Source organism: Siniperca chuatsi, linkage group LG16 (genome assembly GCF_020085105.1).
Source record: "Siniperca chuatsi isolate FFG_IHB_CAS linkage group LG16, ASM2008510v1, whole genome shotgun sequence".
NCBI classification, from domain to species: Eukaryota; Metazoa; Chordata; class Actinopteri; order Centrarchiformes; family Sinipercidae; genus Siniperca; species Siniperca chuatsi.
Window position 1 is genome coordinate 8,616,609 of NC_058057.1, and position 21,026 is coordinate 8,637,634.

Here is a 21,026-nt window from a genome sequence, read left to right on the forward strand (position 1 = left end):
TTTTCTGTTTCTTTCGGTGGTGATTTATGCTGCAATTACCTTCCCCGGTGCTTGTTTTTGTTTCTCCGTTCTCCTGATGTTATTGTCATGTTAAGTGCCTCATAGAATTTGTCTTTTATTTTAATCTCTGCCCTCTGCACCATGGAGAACCATTCACTTTTTACCAGGATGTCATAAACAGTATATTCCTTTTAAAAATATGCAGTAGATTCTCAGTCACATTTCTGGATTTTGAGATTTTTCGGTTGTTGGCTGCCGTCTGACCAGCTTCCTTTCTTTACGTACAATCTCACAAGTAGACTGAGATTCATATTCCAGCGTAATGTTGTGAATGAAGTTCATTGCCTGTGACGGATGCTCCTGATCCCAAATCAGCTCTGACAGTTAAGAGAAAAGGTAGCGACGTTATATAACTGGTGCACAGTGTGCTTCAGCTTGAGGCTCAATTTACAAAAGACCAGATACATATTGAGTTCAATAAGGGCAGTTAGCTTAGAACCTAACTAATGAGGGATGACAAACAGCTTCACATTCCTCAGAACTGTGAAATATCATAAATAAAAGTACATGATATCAGTATTCTACCCTACAAAGTCAGAACACAGTAGCCTAATTAGTATTTGGTCAATCTGACTCCTTGATATCTGTTTTACTATATAAAAATATTGTGCCATATGTATAATTCCTGTGAAAACAGCTTATTAAATTTACAGTAACAACAAAACAGAGCTAAACACCAAGCCAAACCGCAGTAGTTAACTGCACTCTGCCACAGAAAGAGAGCAAACTACACAGCTAAAGCAAGAATGCTACATCAAGTGAAAGCTAGCTGGTGTCTGGTGAGATAACCATAGCTAGCCTCCACTGAAGATTGACTGAAGAAACTAAATTCACCCCCCTAGCTGTTATCTGTAAATGAAAAATATCTATATTGATGAACTGACATCTTGGCAATTAAGTTAGTTATTCCACATATTAAATGAGGCAGAAGCTAAAGCCAGTCATGATGGAGAACCCATCATTAGCAAAGCAAATCTCAGTAGCTGTGTCATCTCTGCTTTTGACCATGGATGTATTATTAGAGCATCCACGTTTTTGACTGTAGTGGAATTCATGCGCTTTGGTGTGGTTGAGATACCTTTAAATCACATATTAAATGTATTAAATTGTAAATTAAAGTATTATATTGATTTCAATATAAATATTAATAGACAGACGGTCAGACACCTAGAAAAACAGAGATATAACTCCTATAAATTATGGAATGTACTGTAAATAATCTAATTAAATAATATTCTGTGAGGATTGGTTCTATGGCAATGACTGTTTTGGGTAAAATAATCTGCTTAAAAAGGTAGAAAATAAAGGCATTACAAATGTTCTGTATTCGTATCTGAACAGGTGGGCGGGCAGCCGAAGCTAAACCTGCTATAACTGCTTTTGTGGTTGTTTTTGGGCGCAACGGAAACAAAAAGTAAACACAAAACTGATATAAAGTTTAGCAAATGCTCCACTCTTTTCACAAGCTAGTCACTAACTTTATCTGCCTGCTGTTTGGTGCAAGGGTACAGAGGGTTTTGAGCTTCTGAAAAATAGCTTTCTGCTGTGGCTGGAAACAGCACTGATGAGAGTGAACCAAAACAATGAGCTAAAAGACACTGAAATGCTCTGTAGAGTATATCAAAATATTGATAATAGCTACTTTAAACCTGTTTTTCTCAATTTCACTGCTCCTGTACTGCTCTGCTTTTGTCGGGCAGGATATAGCAGTCAGATGAAGTGTGGCTTGAATGCCATTGCTTGCTAAAATGAACGTTGTTTTCTTACACATTAACTTTTTATTGTGTTGGCTTATGCAGAACAAATGTCCACACACTTTTGGTGAAGAAAAAAAAAAAAAGATTCTTCAAATGTGTGTCTGCCTCAGAATGTAAAAAAAAAAAAACAGTCCCTCAGTGGAAGAAATCCCTGCTGGCCTCCTTGTTCCCATTGCCTGTGGCAGGATGAATGAGTTAATATGCAGTCATTGTGCGAGCTGGATATACTCACACACGCTGCTCTGATATCCTACATCAATGGGCTATTGCAAGTTAATGACCAGCTCCGTGAAGGCCCATTTGCACGAAATATGGACGGTGTAAAAACGAGCTGGGAAAGCAGGTGCTGCTGCCATTGAGTAGCTCATAACCCGGCCATATGGTTGTGGAGAATCTCATTTGGCTGTGCACTCTCACAAAGGCCTGACTCTAAAGAAACGCAAAGCCATTCCTCTGCTGTTGTGACGACTCTGGACTCTCTAATAACCGTTTTCTCCACCCGTCCCTTTTTCTCTTGTTGCATCGATGAACAGTGTATGAATTTGCATAATCATCTATAGGTAAATGATAGTGTTGAGCTGCTCTGCTCCGGACTTCATTTGAATGGAAATTATACCACTTTTTGGTCTAAAAGGAAATCATTGAAGTGATACCAAATGGATGAAAAATTGTGGCTCGGAGAATAGTCTTCGGCGTAGGTACCTATCTCCATCTCCTCGCTGTGTCTTCTCCTGCCTTTACACCACAACATGGATGAGTGAGTGACAGCCACCCGCAGTCTAACGTCCAAAAAGTTTGGGAACAACATTTTTTTATTTTCTGGGAATTGTTTGGAGTCAAAGGAGCAAAGACAATAATAATTAACTGGTCGAAAAAGCCAAGTACCAACACAAAAAACCAAAGTGAACATACACACTGACTGACTTTGCATGGAAATGAATGAGAACAAATAACTTCAGCAATAAATAATGACATAAAAAAACAACATATTGCCAGAAGAGAATGTCATAAAAATGAGACATGAAATTAAGCTACACAATAACAGAAAAAATAAACAAATGCAAAAAGACGAGTTGAGCAGACGAGAACACTGACGTCAGAGTTAAAAAAAAAAAAAGTAAGACAAAACACCTGTAGGTCAGTATGGTGCTAGTAATAGATCTCCAAATCCATCATAATCTGTCTTTATTCTCTTGTTCTGTTTTTTAAATTTCCAATAAAAAAATAAATAACATGATGAAAGTAATTTCTGAAAAGGGGGAGTCCCTAATACAAGATCTGAGGGAGGTGTTTTCTATTTGATTGACAGCTTCCCATGGTCAAATATTCATGCGACTGAAGAGAAACACCATCCAGAGAGACTAGACGTCTAATCTAACAACATTTTCTCCCCGCCTAAACAAATGTTCCTGTGCACATCATTTTTTTTTATCTCCAGGCGTTCTGGCAAAAGAATAAAAATGATTTTTTTTTTTGTCATGTTGCTACAGCAGTAAAATCAAATCAAATAGTCTGTCTATACAAGAAGAGGATTTAACAAAATCAACAGAAACTTGAATTTTCTGTACAATATTGACCTGCAAAGCACAACGGCTATGATGTAATAAAATATGTAAACATATTGTTGCTGTTTTTGACACAGTCGTCTGTGACAACAGATAGAATCACACTTGTTCACATTGGAGTAAGTCTTTAGCCTGGATTTTTTTTTCTTTTTTAAGATAGCGACAATTAAATCTCCGCCAGACACAAATTATGATAATGCATTTTTGCCACAGAATCTCAGGAAATGTAACAAAAACTGGACAAAAAAAATGAGAGAAAAAGAAGAATGCTATCAGAGATTTAAAATTCAGAGAAACAACAATGTATTGTGGATTTTGCCTGGTGGATCCACTCTTGCACGCTTGAACACCATCTAGAATTTGGATGCCATGCACAGCAGTCCAATCCTTAGCTGAGACGTGAGGGAGGGAGAGAAAAATACTGAGATACATCACTGTATCACATCCTGCTGAGCGGTCACTGAGCGCTGCCTAGTCAACCCTGACTAGACATCATCCTTCAAAAAAAGAATAAATAAATAAATTACTTACTAAATGAATAAATAAAAAAAAAAAAAAAAATAGAAATAAAAAGATAAAAAGACAGCTTTAAGTACACATATACTTTAGCTCATATCGCATCCATGAAAGCTACATTTAATGAAACGGTTTGTAATGTGAAATCATGTTTTGACTTCCAACTTTCCTGACAATCATAGTTTCTTGAGGTCCCTCACTTACACAGATGCCAGCACCACGTCACATACACCTCACATGCATGCTCAGAATGGCCGAAATGACAGTGATCGTATTTTACAGGGTTACAATGGACAAGGTCATTAGAACTCCAAGGATCACACACCTCTTGACAGTCACTTGGGGTCGTGTGGATGTTAGAGTGATGTTATTCACACTGCCAGATGTCTCCAGCAGGATCTTAAAAAGATCCACGCTGACTCCCCGTGAAGTTGTACTGCATTGTGTCTCTGTAATGCTTACAATAGTAAGTGTGCTTCCATAAGCCAAAGTTCTTTTGTAAATGTTTCAGTGACTCAGTAAGTCTTGAGTTCTCAAGAGATTTTATCCTTTTTAAATCACAGTTGCCAATATGGTACTGTCAAAATGTTTATAACTTTGTTCCAAAGAGTTTGTTTTTCTATGTGTTGGGAAATGACTTCTGATTTCTATACATAATATTCCTTGTCCTTGTCTTTCGGTCTCTTGCTACTGGCGCTGCCTTTGGCGCTACCGCTGGGTGTTTTATCCTTCACCACAGCGCCATTGGTTTGCGCCGAGTTGCTGATGTAGTTGCGCGTCTCGTCCACCTGGTAGGAACCCTCGTCCCTGTTCCTGTACTTGTACATGGCGTAGAGGAGGATGAGGATGCAGAGAGCGGCGGCTGAGACAATGCCCACCACCATGCCCGTGGTACTGCTGGATTCCCGGATCACCTCTGAGGCCCCCGGGGGCACCCGTCGCACCACGCCGGGAACTGTGGGCAAGGCGGCTGGCACCGTGCGCAGCATGGGGGAGGTGATGAAGGGGCCCCGTGGCTTGGTGCCGTCCAGATCAAAGGACGTGGGCAGGGGCAGCAGGACTATGTCCGGCTGCGGGGGTTTTACCTCGCGGTTGTTCATTTTCCCGGCGGGCAGCTTGGGTGGCGTGTCCGAGGGGACCGCCGCCGGCGGCGTGCCCCGGGGGTCGGGCAGAGGCGAGGTGGGTGTAGTCCTACCTGCCTCAGAGGCTTTGCTAGGCCTCAAGTCCTTGGCCTCCCACTTGGGCGCGAGGGCTTTGTAGCCACCTTCATAGGCCGATGTGGTCAAGATCTTATCTGTTACCAGGGAGAAGGTGGTGTAAAAATCTTCATCGTCAGTCGGGGGCAGGCTAGAGTCGAAAGCTTCGCCAGAGCCAAACCCCGAAATCACCATGCCATCATCATCATCATCATCATCACCATCATCACCACCATCACCATCACAATCATCGCTGCCTCGGTCCGACAAGCAAGGTACCCCCGCCTCAGTGGCCATGGCCAAGGATTCTTTGGTGGTCTCAATAATGGTGAGGACGGGGCGGAGGGTTGGGGGGAGGGGGATGAAGGGAGAACGGGTAGATACAGAAGGGATGTCTATGGGGTCCTCGACTAGCACGGGGATGACTAGCTCCCCTCCTGTGAAAGTGAAACAGAGAAACAAACACCAGTCAGAGGGCAGAAAGTCTTCCATCAGCAAATCAAGTAGCAGCCAAACACCAAAAGAATCGGTAACCAAAGAACGTATAAAGCAAAGCTCAACATAGGGAGGAAATGAACTGAAGAGAAAGAAAGAAAGAAAGAAAGAACAGAAAATACCGTACCAGTGCAAAAACAATGAAACTCAGAACAAAACAAGACCCAAACTGAAAGAAAACAACAGCCATAAATAAAGTGTACATTGCATCAAAAGGCTTTGAGGGATGCACAAGGGTGAGCCACATTAAACTGACTCCACATATGAACTCCTACACACCTACACGTTCTCAGACAGCAGTGTGCTGTATCAGGACTACATTTATACTGCACTATGAACTAGTCATGGGTATCATATGCACTGTGGGCTGCATGTATATTTATAATTTACTATGGTTGTATATAAAAAAGTGTGAATTATGTGTAGAAATTGTGGCCCCATATTTAGTTCTATCTGATAATGCTACATAATTCTCCACATAAATGACTAGTTCAGGCTTTTAAGAGGCTTGTTTCATCTATCTTCAAGTGTAAATCCTTTTTAGTCCGTTCAAAAACTGAGCACCAAAAGATGCGCTCTGTGGATAAAAAGAAGCAGAGGGTATTAGCATGTGTTTGCAATTCAAGTGCAAGTCAGTGGGCCCGAAAGCAAGTTAACAAAGTCTGAAAACTGTTTGTAAGGTGTTTCATATAGCTGCTCAGAGAGGCACTTTTTAACCCTGTTGACCTACACAGGCGAACAAATACCAACAACTCCTGCATCATAAAGCTTAAAACTGACAGAAAACTAAAAAGGGAAAGGCAGTGTTTTTGGACTGGAAGTGCTCCAAAGTCCAAAAACTTTACCTGGAGCCTCTTAAAAACCTGATTGGCACTTTAGGTCAATCAGAGATTCACAAAAGAAAACTGTGCCAGCAAAAAGCCACCACTCACAAGTCATAAAAAATGGAGGGAACTTTTCTTTCCTCAGCATTAGTGGGCTCCCCTATTTGCCCTAGCCTCTTGCCTTTTGACCCCTACAGTTACCACAATGGCACAAAGTCACTGGGCAGTTCAATGACACATGAATGTTTGCTGATTTGTAGTTTTTGGTGGGAGTATCTCGCTTGTAACAGCGCGTGTTCTCCATTTTGCATTGTGGTTATTACTATATTATTGATGAGTGTAAGACTTAAGGACCTAGGTGCTTAAAAACATTTCCACAGCCACTCATACTTAATCCATTTTGGAACACTTACCACATGCTTTATTGCTTAAACCTGTTGTTTGACTACTACAAAGAGTTTGAAACATTCAGATGTCCATTGAAGCTGCTTATCCTCTTGCCAAAGTGGCTTGTTTGTACATTGCAAAGGCTCACAAACAGGGCACTATAAAGAGATGCAAACCTTTCGGAACAATAAAGAAAAGAACACAACAGAAATGAAGGAAACCGAAATAATAATTAAGGCATTGCAAAAAGAGTTCAGAGTTAGAGCAAACATTGTAAAAAACATTCACAAAGTAAAGCCACAGATAGAGCTATCCAGAAAGGGATTAGTAATAAGTAAGTAGAAAAAACAGTCAAAAACAAAGTCAGCTCGGAAAATCATAAAAGCCTACAAAAAACAGTTTTCAAAAGGAAGAAAGCATACCATCAGTTTTGTCAACTTACATCAACAAATTGCCCGCATGATTTTGGCAGGAAGAAAAAAAAAATTTACAAAAGAAAGTTGTGTAAGAATGCCTTTGGACAAGTTAGGTTAGTTTCTTTTTAGCAATTTCTGATTAATTAGTATATATTTCTCTTTTTAGACAGGATGGTACAGGGAGGCAACAACACATACATCCACACATCATGACATGAAAAATAATCTTCACCATTCTGTTCAGGATATCTTTTTTTTTTTTGTTCTTTTGATAGTCATTTAATTTTGTATAAAAAGAAAACTGTATATCTATAATTCTTGCTTTGATAGATAAGTCTCTCCATAAATATCTACAGCCTGATTAGATTACTCATTATCTTTTTTTTTTTTTTTTTTTTTTTTCGACTTTAACTTCATCGGCAATGAACAAATGGATGACTGTACATATCTTGGAATCTCTACGTAAAGGGTTTGGGAGGAGGGAGCGTGAGACGGGGTGGGACCTATGAACATACTAGGAAGGAAATGACATAGATGGGGGTGAACGTGTACATCAGTTGCCATGTCCATGTAAAGGCGGCACGAAGCGGTCGGGCGGCATTAGAGCTTTTGGCTGTAAGGAAGGGATGGGGATATACAAACAATGAGCATATACATGCCCATCTACAAAAGAGAACAGCACTCTCAACACTGACAGTTTTACAAACCCTAAGCTGCAACTTCTTTGCCATGCACAAAATCAATCGACTCATTCATTGACTAAATCCAAATTTCAATCAGCGATAGCTATTAAATAACAGGAAAATATTAGAGATCAGCATAGAAACAGTTTGGAACATTTTTCACAGATAGTGGTGAGGGTCTACTTTGGAGGCGTCTTCTCTTTTTTCTCTATGAGGACGTGAATTTGAAAGCTGCGTGGTTTTGATACCCAATCGTAAAAGCCTTCTGCTGTTTATGAAATGGTAATTAATTCATAGAGAAAAGAGGAAGTTTCATTCTAATTAGGGGGAGGAAAAAAAACATCAAAACATTGGCAATAGTGATTCTTAGCAAATTAGCAGATAGTTAAAATTTGAACATTTTCAGAAAAGAAACATAGAGATACACATATATGTGTATTAACATATATGTACAAAAAGACAAAAATAAAACAGATTAGCAAGCAAGAAAGAAAGGCAATAAATTTCTCACACTATCAAAGATGAACAACCAGAAAGCACACACTGAGGCAGACAAAGAGAGGGGGGGGACAGTTTATAGGCAAAGTGTCACCACCTTCGTTTAACTAATAATAAAGACTTTATTATTAGTTACTTCAATACATTTCTCTTGTTAGTATTTTAAAACACAGGACAGGGCGTGCAATCTGGATGTACGTCAGAGAAAGAGATCAGCTAGACATGGTTTTATTTTGGATTCTAGTTCCACTATAAGAAGTTGGGTTAATGCATGCTTAAGTAAGTTGCATTTAGGGAGAGTAATATACAATAACAATACAGCAAGCCATGGGACAGATGGGGGAAGGGGCTTAAGAAGGGGTCAGAGGTCAGTTAAAAGTCACTGCCACCAAGGGCTGTGGGATATTTTCTCAGGCAAAGAAACCATTCGTCAGCAGTTAACAGGGGAAGAAGGTGCACTATGGGTGATATACAACCAACATTATGTGGCATTTAGGCCCACTGCATTCGCTAATTAATCAAGAGGGGAAGTAGAGTGATAATTAATGAGCTACTTTTTGTTAAATGTTTAGGTTTAGCTTTGTGTTATGTGCATAACCAACAGCCTTCGTTTGACAGATAAACACTGTGTTGGGAAGGAGTTCCACAAGAGGGCACAGGGTGGCGAGTTTATTTGTGTCTCTGGTGAGTTGAAGGAGACACTAGGGGCACATTTGTCTTCAGATATCAGGTTTTGGTTCCTCGTCTGCAGGCTGGTTACAGAAACCTCATTCATTAAGTAAAACCCGGTCTATGAGTTAAGCATTATTGAGGAAATATGGCATCTGTCAGACTGTACTGACTGTTATTATCAACACTGACGTCTTAAACGTGAATTTCCGGACTGTCCAACCATGCTGCAGAGAATGTGCTAATGTCTGACATGATATAGAGAGGCTTTCTACTGTACGACTGTAGTGTGTGAACTTCTCTCCAACTAACAGCTACTGCTCATGTTGCATAGCTGAGATAATATTCTAATATCAGAGCCAAACTCCTTGCCTTGTTAAATAAACAATACCAGCACAGAGTAAGTGATTTCATCCGAGGCTTTATTTATCCAACTCTGCCCTTGTTGTCTTGGCCTTGTTTGCATCCCTTCACTCCATTCTTGGCTAACAGCTTTCGGCGACTGTTAGCTTTGCGCTATATCAACAAAACGCTTGGATGGGAGGGGAACCGCTGCAGTTAAGGGTCTCCAAGTAAAGTCAGTGCAGAGGACCTTGATGTTTTGGTAAACACTTTAATCCTGTGTAAGCTCTTGCACAAGCGGTGCACATTTTTGCTGCATTTCTGAAGCAGACAAACACTGCGGTTTCTAATGGGTTTGCTTAACCAGACTGCGTTTGTTTTCCGCACTCGTCAAGATGGATGGGGATTTTATTGTAAGCCTTTGCCTCCGTGGCAAATAATTCTCCACTCCGCTAGACCTACAGCCACTTACACTGTTTTCTTTATTTTTAAGCAAAAGTAAGTGAGGACTACAGATTAACAAGTGTTTCTTTGCGCCAGCGCCTACTGACTAGCCTTTGCATCAATGAGAAAAACTGATCCTATCTTTTTAAACCACAAAAACGAGAGCATGAAACAAATTTAATTTTCTAGTCATTCTGCTTTTCATCATTCCTGGTAAAAAAAAACAACAACTACTATCTGCTGCATGCCTGTGCTGGCTTTTGATGAGGAATTAAGTAAATATAGTTACTTCTAAATGGCTGATTGACTGACTACCTCAGCAGCTTGGAGGCTACAGATGCAGAAATCTCAGAGCAGCACTTTTTCTTCATTTCTCTCCACTCCCTCTCTCTTTTCCCTCTCTTCTCTCTCCTGGCCTGATCCCCGTGTCCATCCAGCGTTTGCTGAGGCTTCCGAATGGAGATGAATCCCGACGGTGTGTCAGGGATTTGATGACGCTACACCATAAAGGGGGAAAGCCAGTGCACCAGCACCAACCATGGATGAACTGAGTCAATGGGATTTTGACGCTGCAAATTATGGGTGAGTCAGTGGTTTGGGGCCCTGAAATCCCATTGTGGCTGTGCACATTGTGCCCAGAGACCTGCTGTAGCAGATTCATTCACCTCTACCCACCACAGGTAGAGAGCTGATTACCAGAGAGCCAGCAAAACACAGATTCTCAGTGTGGACACACTCAAAAGGGACATGCCATGGATTATATTGGTGCCCTGTGTAATGGCTGAGCTTTCTAGAAACATGTACCCTGCCATTAAATTATCTTATCTTGCTTGTGCACACCCCTGCCAAGGGAGGTCTAATTTCTCACTGATGGACAATTCATTTCCATCCTAAAAGTTGAACGATGTTACGTTTACAACTTCAGCAAGAGGTCTGCCCTGTTAGGATGCATGAACTACCTCTGACTGGAGGAGGAACACTCTTCCGGGGGCATGCTGGAGCTACAGCGCATGGCAGATAGAGTAGTTCTTAATCCGTCATCATGAGGCTGGGCGCAGTCTAGCGTATTAAATTGGCATCTCCAGCAGGCATGGCGACTCGCCCCTGTCAGCCGGTCGATTTGCTGTACAGCCATTAGGCTGCAACTCTGCACTCGGTGGACATGTGTCAGCTGAATAACCTTTAAACTGATCTGAGACCTGTGTTGAAGTGACAGCCGGCCCAATGGGGCTTGACGGAAGCCATAGCTGAGGCCACAAGAAAACCCAGTGATCCATCCCTATCATACTTCATTCTGTACCTTACATGTGTTGGGGCTCTTCATATAAAGCAATGAAGAAATCCCACAACATTACATCCACGCTTCCAGTCTAACATTAATTTGAGCCACAGATCTCTACTTTACCTACAAAGGCCAATGAGATGAGGAGATATCTATACGTGTGTTATATTTGTTTGATCTGTGCTCCACTTCATCAAAGGCTGATAGGGTAATGGTGCATGCAGGACCATTTATGACTCTCTTATTAAATACACAATCTTTTTACAATCTATTTGACTGTCACATAGAGTGCAACAGTTAGCCTGTTTGCAGAGATTTGTGGAAGGCTGTCTTCTCTAGAAAAATGACAGTGTTGGTCTTTTGTTCAAACAGATTGAAACAACCTACCTGAATGTTTATGCTCAGAAGACGTTTAACATTCCTATAGTGCAGCAAAAAGTAAGGGTGTAGAGGCTGGCACGATGGATGGATGCACAAAGCATAAGCCTATCCACAGGAGTTTATGTCCCATGTCTTACCAACAGTCAACGTTGGTTTCCTTTAACAATGGTGATAATCTTCCCCTTTCCCTGAACCTGATTTTTTTGGCCATTTGGGTGCAGCGCAACAAGCTGTAAACATACATACATTATCATACTGTATTATCATCTTATAAAGGTGATATAGAGAATGTGTAAGTAAACTGTTGCTTAATTACACATCTAGCAGACATAGTTTTCTGGTCACCTGATGAATGTAAGTCTAATATTCACTCGCTTTTTAGTTCTGTTTTGGTCTCCACCAACTCCTGGGGGAAATATCTGGCTCTTTAGCTGCTAAATGCTCCTTTATGTTCACTTGCTAGTCACTAACTTTATCTGTCAGTTGCTTGGTGCTGGTCAGGTAGCATACAGTGGTTTTTAAGAGTTTATTTGCGACAAACTGCTGCCTGCTGCAGCTGGAAACGACGACGATGAGAGCAGTGACAGTGAACCGAAGCAGTAAAGTTGTGGGCCGTAAAAATAATGAGCTGAAAGAGGCTAACACGCTCCGTAGAGCTGGGGGTAACTGCAGAGTCGGGTGATAATTCTCTGTGGGTTTGTCCTGATGAGCAACTCCTTTCAAATTACACTCAATCATTCGATCTATCGTTATTAGAGCAGCTTTAACCAAGTGATGTTAGTTGCCTATACGTAACCAAACCTTTAACACAGAGGTGGCAGATTAGAAAATGTTCTTACGGGTCATTTTGGAAGGCCTTGACTGACAACCTATAGTGTCCTTTAGGAATGAGGACTTGTTTCTACATTTTGCTGGCACTGGCACAGTGGAGCCACTGAAATATACCTTTCTTGTGGCAGACATATTGAATTGCTGTAGCAGGAAAAAACACAGGTTTAACACAATAACAATAATGATGGCTCCATTCCATTTGTGTGTTCCAGGGCCGAAGGATCGTGCACGCTGTCTCCCTGACACAGCTTATTGGCACCACAAGAGTAAATAGAACAACACCATCATCATTGTTATTATTAACACCTGTGCTTTTTCTGCTATGACAAGTCAAAATGTCTCTTGTGACAAAAATCTATCATTCTGCATTTGTGCTTTTTTAGCACTGGTCCTAGTCCTAGTAAAAGTTGGAATTTTTATATTTGCTTGTTATGAGTCTAAATTGAAATGAACTATTTTCATCTGGTCTAACTAATATTATCTTATAGGATTTATAGCAACTTGTAGGCACTGTATGTACAAATCAAACATTCTGATTTGCACTTGTGGATTTGTGAAAATCATTTGCATCAATTACTAAAATATAATTACATATTAATCACAAAATTGCTCTGATTACACGGCAATGACAAGCTGCAACACTTTTAATCTGTTAATCACTGTGAAATTAATCATAAATTGACTTGGTATTAGCTGTTCTCTAAATGGAGCATCACATATTTTTCATTAGTGATTTCCAGGTAGTAGTTTTTACTAGCTAGTGAATTCCTGCATTGAGTAACACTTTTATTGTCAGTTTAACTAATAGTTATGTAAACGTGTCATGTAAATGGTCAAGAATCTCACTGCACACTCCTTATTTGCTCTCTTGTGGAACTCACATGGGATAAAGGGAAAAGGTAAGGTTTAACAGTTTTATTAAACACACAGACAACACAACCACGAGACGACCACTACAGCAGACAAAACAGGCAGTTTGGCAGACACAGACGGAGCACTGACAGAGACAGCAGGCACAAGCACAAACACAAAGACGGCTCCGAGGGAGGGGCTGCCGCGGGGCTACAGCGGCGGCGCAGGACCACCGTTGTAGCCCCGAACACACACACTGACATGTAGTAGAAGCCAGCTGGGGGTTAGCCTGAGACTTATGGGTGGAGAAGAAGCAGCACACAAAATGGATGCCAATCATATCCATGCAGAAGCGGGGGAGTTGCAGGGAGAGAATTATTAGGTAGTCTATAGAGCTGCGGTACAGTCCAGTACAGTGTGCATGCCACAAAAGCCTTCTACTTGGAGCAACAGATAGAATAGAAAAACAGATATACTTTGTGGCAATAAAAGTCTTTTTATGCCATCTGCATTCAAACAGACATGTATATGCAGAAAGGCTAAAAGAAAGGAGGTGGGTGAGTCGGGATGGAGGGGGGGAGGGGTGGGGGTTAACGCTCGGGAGGGGAGACAGGGAGTCATTCTTTCACACACAACTTTCTTGAGACAGAATGGGGTTGCCTGCACAAGGCCAAAAAAAGGATGATGGCAAGAAAAGATTTTGTTGCCGTTCATTTCCCTATGTTGTATCGAAAATGGGGGGAGGATGTTTCTTTAGAAGCCATATGGCACAAAAAATAAACACAAACTTGATGAGGAGGAGAACTTTGAATTTTCCAACCACCAAAAGTTCATGCGGCACAAGATGAGGCAAAAACGGGAGGAGTGGCTCTATCCTTGCTTGGAGGATGGACGACGGATGATGAAGAGGAACAAAAAATTAAAAAATAAAAAACAACAAAACAAAACTACAACCACAATAAAACAAGAAAAGAAAATCACCCCACTCAACCCACCCCGGCCCCCAAAGTAAAGCAAAAACAAAACGCTCAAATCTTAAGCAACCCAGCAGCTGGGTCCAAATCGATACAGAAGAGAGATGTTCATATGTGCATCACAGGAAAAAAAAACAAACAAAATGCAACAGAAAAGAAACCAACATCATGCCATGCAACTGTTCATACGACTGGAAGTGGGGCAAGGAATGAGGACATGAATTTCTGTGTCAACATGGTGAAATGTACAGTATGTATGAGTGTGTATGACTACATATGTTGCCACTATATGAGGGGAGGGTACCATGTTCTCTTAGTAAAAACTTCTTCCACTACGCTTTGTTCCACTTTTGAGAATACTTGGGTTTGAGGTTCTAATAGTCTACGGAAACGAAAAAACTAAACGCATGAGCTGTAAAAATTTGTCGATTTCAATTTCAATAATCTCTGACTTAAGAAAGCAACTCAAATAAAGAACCTAAATACTGCACGGCGGCACGGAGAAAATGGCTTTCTCTTCACATCAAAAAGCCATAAGCACAAGGACCTAAATGTGGTCATCATTTCAAGGAAACAAACACTATTACAGTGTGATAAAGCTTCAAAGTAAATGAGTTGCTTTCACAGATATGAGGAAAATGGTAAAATTACTAGCAGAATATCTACTAAAGTACACGGAAAGACCTAATTTCTGATAGAAATAAATAAATGTCCTGTTATGTTCTCTGAGCAGAGATAAAGTGAAAGGGCAATGCATTGTTTCACGTTAGGCTTATTATTAGCAGTGAAAAGTGGGCATATACTTGGTGCTAAGCTGAGCCATATTTAGCCAGATTAATGCAGCATCAATTAGTCTGCTGTGTTGGCGTTTTGAAGGACAGTGAAGCAATCAAATAGCCTGAGCTGTTAATGATTTCCAGAGTGCCTAAGGGGAGACGCTCTTCACATACTGAGCCAGTTTCAATATACATTATATATATATATTTTTTAATTTACAAGTTAATTTGACAGGGACCATGTATAATAAACATAAATTTCAGTACTTGAAATATGATGCATTATACAGAGATATAGCTAAAAGCTCATTTTCATCCCCAGTCCCCGGGCTCACACTCCTCCTGGTTTACTCCATACTAGTGGGATATATGCCAACTGCTCCCAGGCACAAGTGTGATTGACAGCTGCTTGTTCAAAAGTCGTCCAAACCCAAGTTGCCTCAAAATAACCACTCTTTTTAAATCTGCGGTTTTATTTCCAGCTCTGTTTTTATTTTCAAACTCCACTGAGTGAATGTCTTATCACTTTGATCTAATCACAAAGTGATATGTATGTGTGTGTGTGTGTGTGTGTGTGCGTGTAAAGGGAAGAGGGAAGAGAGACGATGCGCACAGAAATTCGAGGATATCTGTTCTCTATTAGAATGTTTCAGGTAAGGCAAGCCTCCGACGAAGGAAACAGAGGTACAAACAAGAGAAGAAGGAGAAGGAAGGAGAAGGGAGGAAGAGGCTCTGTTGCAGTTAGTCTGCTACATATCACAGTATCTATGCTGAAAGCATCTTTGTTCTCGAAAGAATCTCAAAATGTATCCTCTGTCAAGAGAGACGCACACACACGCACAGCAAGAGGAAATCAACCATGTACAGGACAGATACATTTTGAAGCATCAGTGCGGGCGACATGGGGCTTGATACTAATTTCGTACTTTGTTGAGTAAAGTTTTGCTCTCGACCGAATGCTGAGAGAACAAAATTAGTATCAACTCTTCCTCATGTCTGCAACCAGTGGCCCCATAGCTAAGTGTAACTTGTTTTAGAGATGAAAGGTATGAGCTTTAACTACAGTGGCTGACTATGAGATGTAAGCATTTACTTATTTACAGTTAAAGTTAAAACTGTAACTTCCTACAGCGAGCATGCTAAGGATATAGAAACTTGATTCTTACTGCTTTCATCCATCTCCAAAGAGTTCTTTAAACTTTAGATATACACTGAGAACCCCTCACACTAGTGTATATTTCTCACAGTGGCTACTTTTCGGAGGGCTTTTTGAAGTTACACTTGAAGCTCCCATGGGACATGATGCTAAGAGGAGAGGCTCCTCGGTAGCAAATCAAAGAAAGATAAGGAGAAATAGACCAGGTTCAGAGCAAGCACAACTCGACACACCCATCCCACCTGCATGTCCGGAGTCGCACTCCTCCAGGTCTTCGTCGTCGCTGGAGCACTCGGCCGACGAAACAATGTCATCCGTCGTCTGCGGAGAAAGAGACACATTCACACACATACACAGGAAAATGTGGTTAGGCCTGGGGCAGTATAGTGAGTCCTCATCTATACTGCCCACAGCCATTCCATTCAAGGATATCTCTGCACACACAGACCTCTCCGCCTGTCCTTCGGCTTCCATATATCACTTGGAGTCAATCATATTTCACAGTGTTTATCATTCTTCACTTTATGTGCTTTCCACCTCCGCAGATAATTGTTTTCCTTCACCCTCCGCACTCTGCCTCCGATTATTTATCGCCCCTCTCCTCCTCTGTCGTCCACAATCAATGGCCCCACCAAGCCCTCACAGATCAACACTGTCCCAGCTTCTGATTTGTGCTAAAGGGTGCGGAGGGAGGGATGGGGCAGCAGACTTGCTAGCTACACCCGGACCAGCGATGGATTATCTGCACCTTCCAGTTCCCACTATTCTGATTTATCCCCTCTCTCTCCCCACCCCTTCCCTTTTTTCGGGTCAACCCACCCATGGAGGACGGGGGGGGGCAGGGGGGGTTGTATTTCAGCGGCGGTGCGCTGGGCAGCCGGCGTTTATTAGAATGAATCAACGGGGCGATAAAATAAGCCCTGTCACCAAGCAGGGTTATGAAATCAGAGTGCTGATTGAGTTTTCCAGTCCTGGCCGAGGATGTGGGGCTCTAAATATCATTGAGTTTGACAGACTAATGAAACGCGCCCCCATGCTTGTGCTGCTGCTTTCAACAGGGCCCAGAGAAAGCTGTCCACCTCTACCACATGCACGCATGCTGATGTTCAACATGCAGGTCTAGCAAACCTCACAGTGAGAAAGTTTTTCAAAGCATATTCCTAATGTGTAGTGTGATTATACGTGATGGGCTGTGCTATTTTCTGTATCAGTACATTTGATAATGTCTTTGTGCTGGTGTGCATAATGCACCGCAGTGTGTACTGTACTCCAGCAGGAGAAGGCAAAAAAACGAAGCAAGAGGGGAGGCTCTAAACTAAATTGCTGTAAAATATGGCCCCTTGGTAAACATGACTATTTATTGAAGCCACATTACGGGCGTAAAAGTCTTGCTTATTGCTGAAAGAGGGTTATTGCTTGTTATTATGATAGCGGCAGATGTGGGAGGCAGGGACACAGAGAGAGAGATGAAAAACCCACTTCAAAGTCTGTTCCAGCGATTTCAGCCCGAAACCATCGCACCATAACCCAGCATCAACTGAAAACACTGCCTTTCTCTTGTCCATTCATGCTGCATTTCTCTGCAGCTGATGCCGACAGCATCTCAGCACAGAGCAAATATTTTCACTGCCTTAGATGCAGCAGCTTAGCAGAGTCTTACGCTTTGATTCCATGGCTCTATGACGTCGCGTCTGCGACACAGTTTTGTTTGGTCCTCCGCGCTGCTTCATACCCCACCGGGAATGTTTCGGAAGCATTTTGCCTGCCCAATTTTGTTGACTTGCTCAGATTTTGTTGATTTGGTCATTTTTCCTTGATTTTTATGCTTCTACCACGGGTAAGTAGGCTGTGTAATTAAATGGTTTCTTGTTTTTTCTGTTTTAATTGTGTTTTTTGTTGATGCTCTATGCCGTTTCTGTGTCTGACTTCCTGCCAGGTTCGATCTGCTCTGTGTAGCTTGACGCGGCTTCCGTCAAAAATAGACTTCCAACATGGGTCGAACCTGAATTGAATCACATCACATTCGGCGTGTTTGCATGCACGTAAGTTACAGTTGGCTTTCTCTAGAAAGCTGATTTCCTAAACATCATGTAAACAAGGAATGTGGTTTCTGTAATCGGGGTGGGGGATTAGAGAAACCTGGTTTACCCAGCTAGATTTCTCCTGGGGAATGTTGATTTCTCTGCCATGTATACGAGTAACTGGGTTTGTAATTGGCCTCAAAGAGAAAGACTTTAGACAGGGAGAGTGTCACTGTAAAATCAGATGACAGGATGAAAGGAGAGATAATTACACGGAGTGATGCGTCCTTGTATTTAAAATAATTCCATCCAAAGTCTGAGTAAAACTGAAACTAACACAAATTAACCTCTAGAAGTCCAAATAATTCTGTTTCTGCCGCTGAATATTTGACTATTTGTAAAATTCAGACACGGTCACGCTGTGAAAAAAAAAAAAGCCAGGAAGTAACGTCTTCAATGACGTAACAGCTGCAGCAACACAAGGTTACAGTAAGTGTGCAGAGAGAGATAGTAAGACATCTTGTTCTGTCTTCTTAAAAGCACTGTAATAAATTTATAATTTCGTTCATTTCTTATGCATAAAGAAAATATAATCAGTTGAATAAACCATGAACTACTGTAATGAGACATATCTAAGTGGTAGAGGAGATTCTTCTCATGTCAGATCAGTCTGTAAAAATTAGCTTTGATTCATTTTATACATATTCCCCTAGCAGTGCGGGGCAAAAGAGAAAAAAACCCTCAGAAACCCGCTATAATCAGCAGACCATCAGTCTCCCTAAACCTAACATTTTGCTTCTTTTGCATGGGCCCTGTCAGATTGTAGGCTAAAAACAGAATTTTATATTCTATCTAAAAAATTAGGGCAGTGATTCGCATCCTTTTTTGTCTGAAGTGCCCCCTATCAAATGAGCTAAAGTACCCCTTTATCGACACCCGTCATGTTCCAGATGTGTTCATTTGAAGTGATTTTAAAATGGATGTCATTTTACATTAATTATATAAAAGTGGATATTGTTGGGGCACCTCTGCAGCTTTGGAGTTAACTTATGAACTGCGGCCTTTCTCTTTTCATCTTTCTCACCCTAATCTCCTCCATTGTCTGTAATAAAGGCTTAAACACCCCCAAAATATTGTTTAGAGATAAAATGAATCACTTGATATTATTTTCCAGCTCACCACTGTTCTCCAGCAGTGCTACCATTGTGTCGAGAAGGGGGATGTAGCACCAGGTGCAACATATTATCTATCTGCAACAGTATGTCATGTTTGAATGGAGCAATTATGGAACATTTATGTAACAGAGACCTACATTTGAATGCTTTATCGATAGATGAAACCATTCCACGTCTGAAAAGAGCTTTAGTAACATTCCCACAAGGACTGACATTGCTGTTAAAGAAGGTGTGTGGCAGGCTAATCGATGTAATATGGCATGGCTTTTAACTCCCGAGGTAAGCCTCATCAAAAATGTTTAGAATCTCTGCCCTCTCTTGACTTGTTGGCATACAGAGGCCAAAGCCCTGCACAGCGCTGCAGAACTCCTGCAGCGAAAAAAATCATTGAGTACTTCATCTTTGAGCCTATCCACATGAAAGACGAGGACTGGCTGCCTCAGCGCATGTATTGGTTGCATTTAAATGGTAGAAGGACATACTCACAGTCAATTTATTCATTTTCCGTTTGATTGAAAATCATCTGACTCAGAGTCAAAGATGATTCTAAGCGACTTTGATTCCACTCAGAGAAATTGAAGAGGGCTTTTGAAGTGTGACGTTTGACATTTGTAGATCCACTAGTGCGCCTGATTCATTTTCATAAACATATGATGTATCTCTGCCAGTCACAATGGTTCAGATTGAAGTGCTTCTCGTGAAGGGCTTAGCGTCTCATTTTTCCGCATTTGGGCTAATGCCGAACCAATGAAGTGATATACAGTCTTCTCTCAGTCGACCGGAGATGTCGATAATAACATATAGCACGAGGCTAGATGCTGTAAATGCAAAGGGAGCTCGTGGAGCGGAAAAGGCATAGGCTGCATGTGTGTGCAGTGATGGGAGCCTACAGCGGGGTATAGCAAAATGATGCGGTTGGCCAGCAGGACTACAAAAACTGATTTCACAGCTGGGGAAATCCAGTTCTCTGTCTAAATCTCCATAACATAGAGTGGGATATATTTTGGCAGCAAAGTGATTTCTTTTTTTGGTGTAATTATTCTCAACAAACGTTCTCATCGTCATTTTTAAGAGTCTGGGTGGTGGGATTTACAGGCGGGTTTGTTGTGTGTGTGGGAAGCTTTAATATTTGTACTCATGCCTTCTACTTCCTGTGTGTGAAGAAAGCGTATTATACTCCATGATTTCAGTACATAAAAATGTGCATCATGCCTGATTATCCTGATTACCTTGCTTTCAAGTGATGTTCAAATTCCTAACGCCACAAACAAACACCACAGTCAAATCAATAGCCAGACTTCATTAAAACAGCATTTACCTCTGACCACTTCAGCACATCAACTAAAAGGATCACACCGGCGATCGATAAAGATAGACAGCCTCCTTGGGAGACGAGTCTCAAAATACACAGCTTTTAGTTTCACAACTGATGGCACTGACACAAACAAAATGGAGAATGTGCAAAGATGCTGGGCCGTCTCTGTCTCGACAAAGCTTCTCTGGTGTTTAATCAGGAATTCTGGACTGACTACTGTGAATCAGCCAGCAGCTATGCAGAGACCATTAACAGGCGAAGCTGCAATTACCTCAGCAACTGAATGGAGTGCATGCTACATCACTAGTCAGGCCTGACCTCAGAGTGAACAAAGAGGCTGCAAGATTGATTAACAATAAACTTGAAGCTTGGGAAAACAACACCTTTTTTATTAAAAACTTTTTCACCACA

The 21,026-nt window shown here is 41.4% G+C and overlaps 1 protein-coding gene across 13 annotated transcripts in view; it reads right to left on the bottom strand.

The window, feature by feature from the left end:
- Positions 1-2,597: 2,597 nt before the first annotated feature.
- Positions 2,598-21,026, bottom strand: part of nrxn3b (neurexin 3b) — a 280,052-nt gene continuing 261,623 nt past the window's right edge. For 10 of the 13 annotated variants that reach the window (XM_044168844.1, XM_044168842.1, XM_044168835.1 and 7 more), the window contains 2 exons: positions 16,347-16,425; positions 2,598-5,531 (listed from right to left, as the gene is read on the bottom strand). In XM_044168844.1, coding sequence (XP_044024779.1) covers positions 4,546-5,531; positions 16,347-16,425 — 1,065 coding nt within the window. In that variant the 3' untranslated portion in view covers positions 2,598-4,545. Of the gene's footprint in view, positions 5,532-7,373; positions 7,830-16,346; positions 16,426-21,026 lie in introns of those variants that run through there. The other 3 variants (XM_044168847.1, XM_044168846.1, XM_044168845.1) reach the window with 2 other exon arrangements.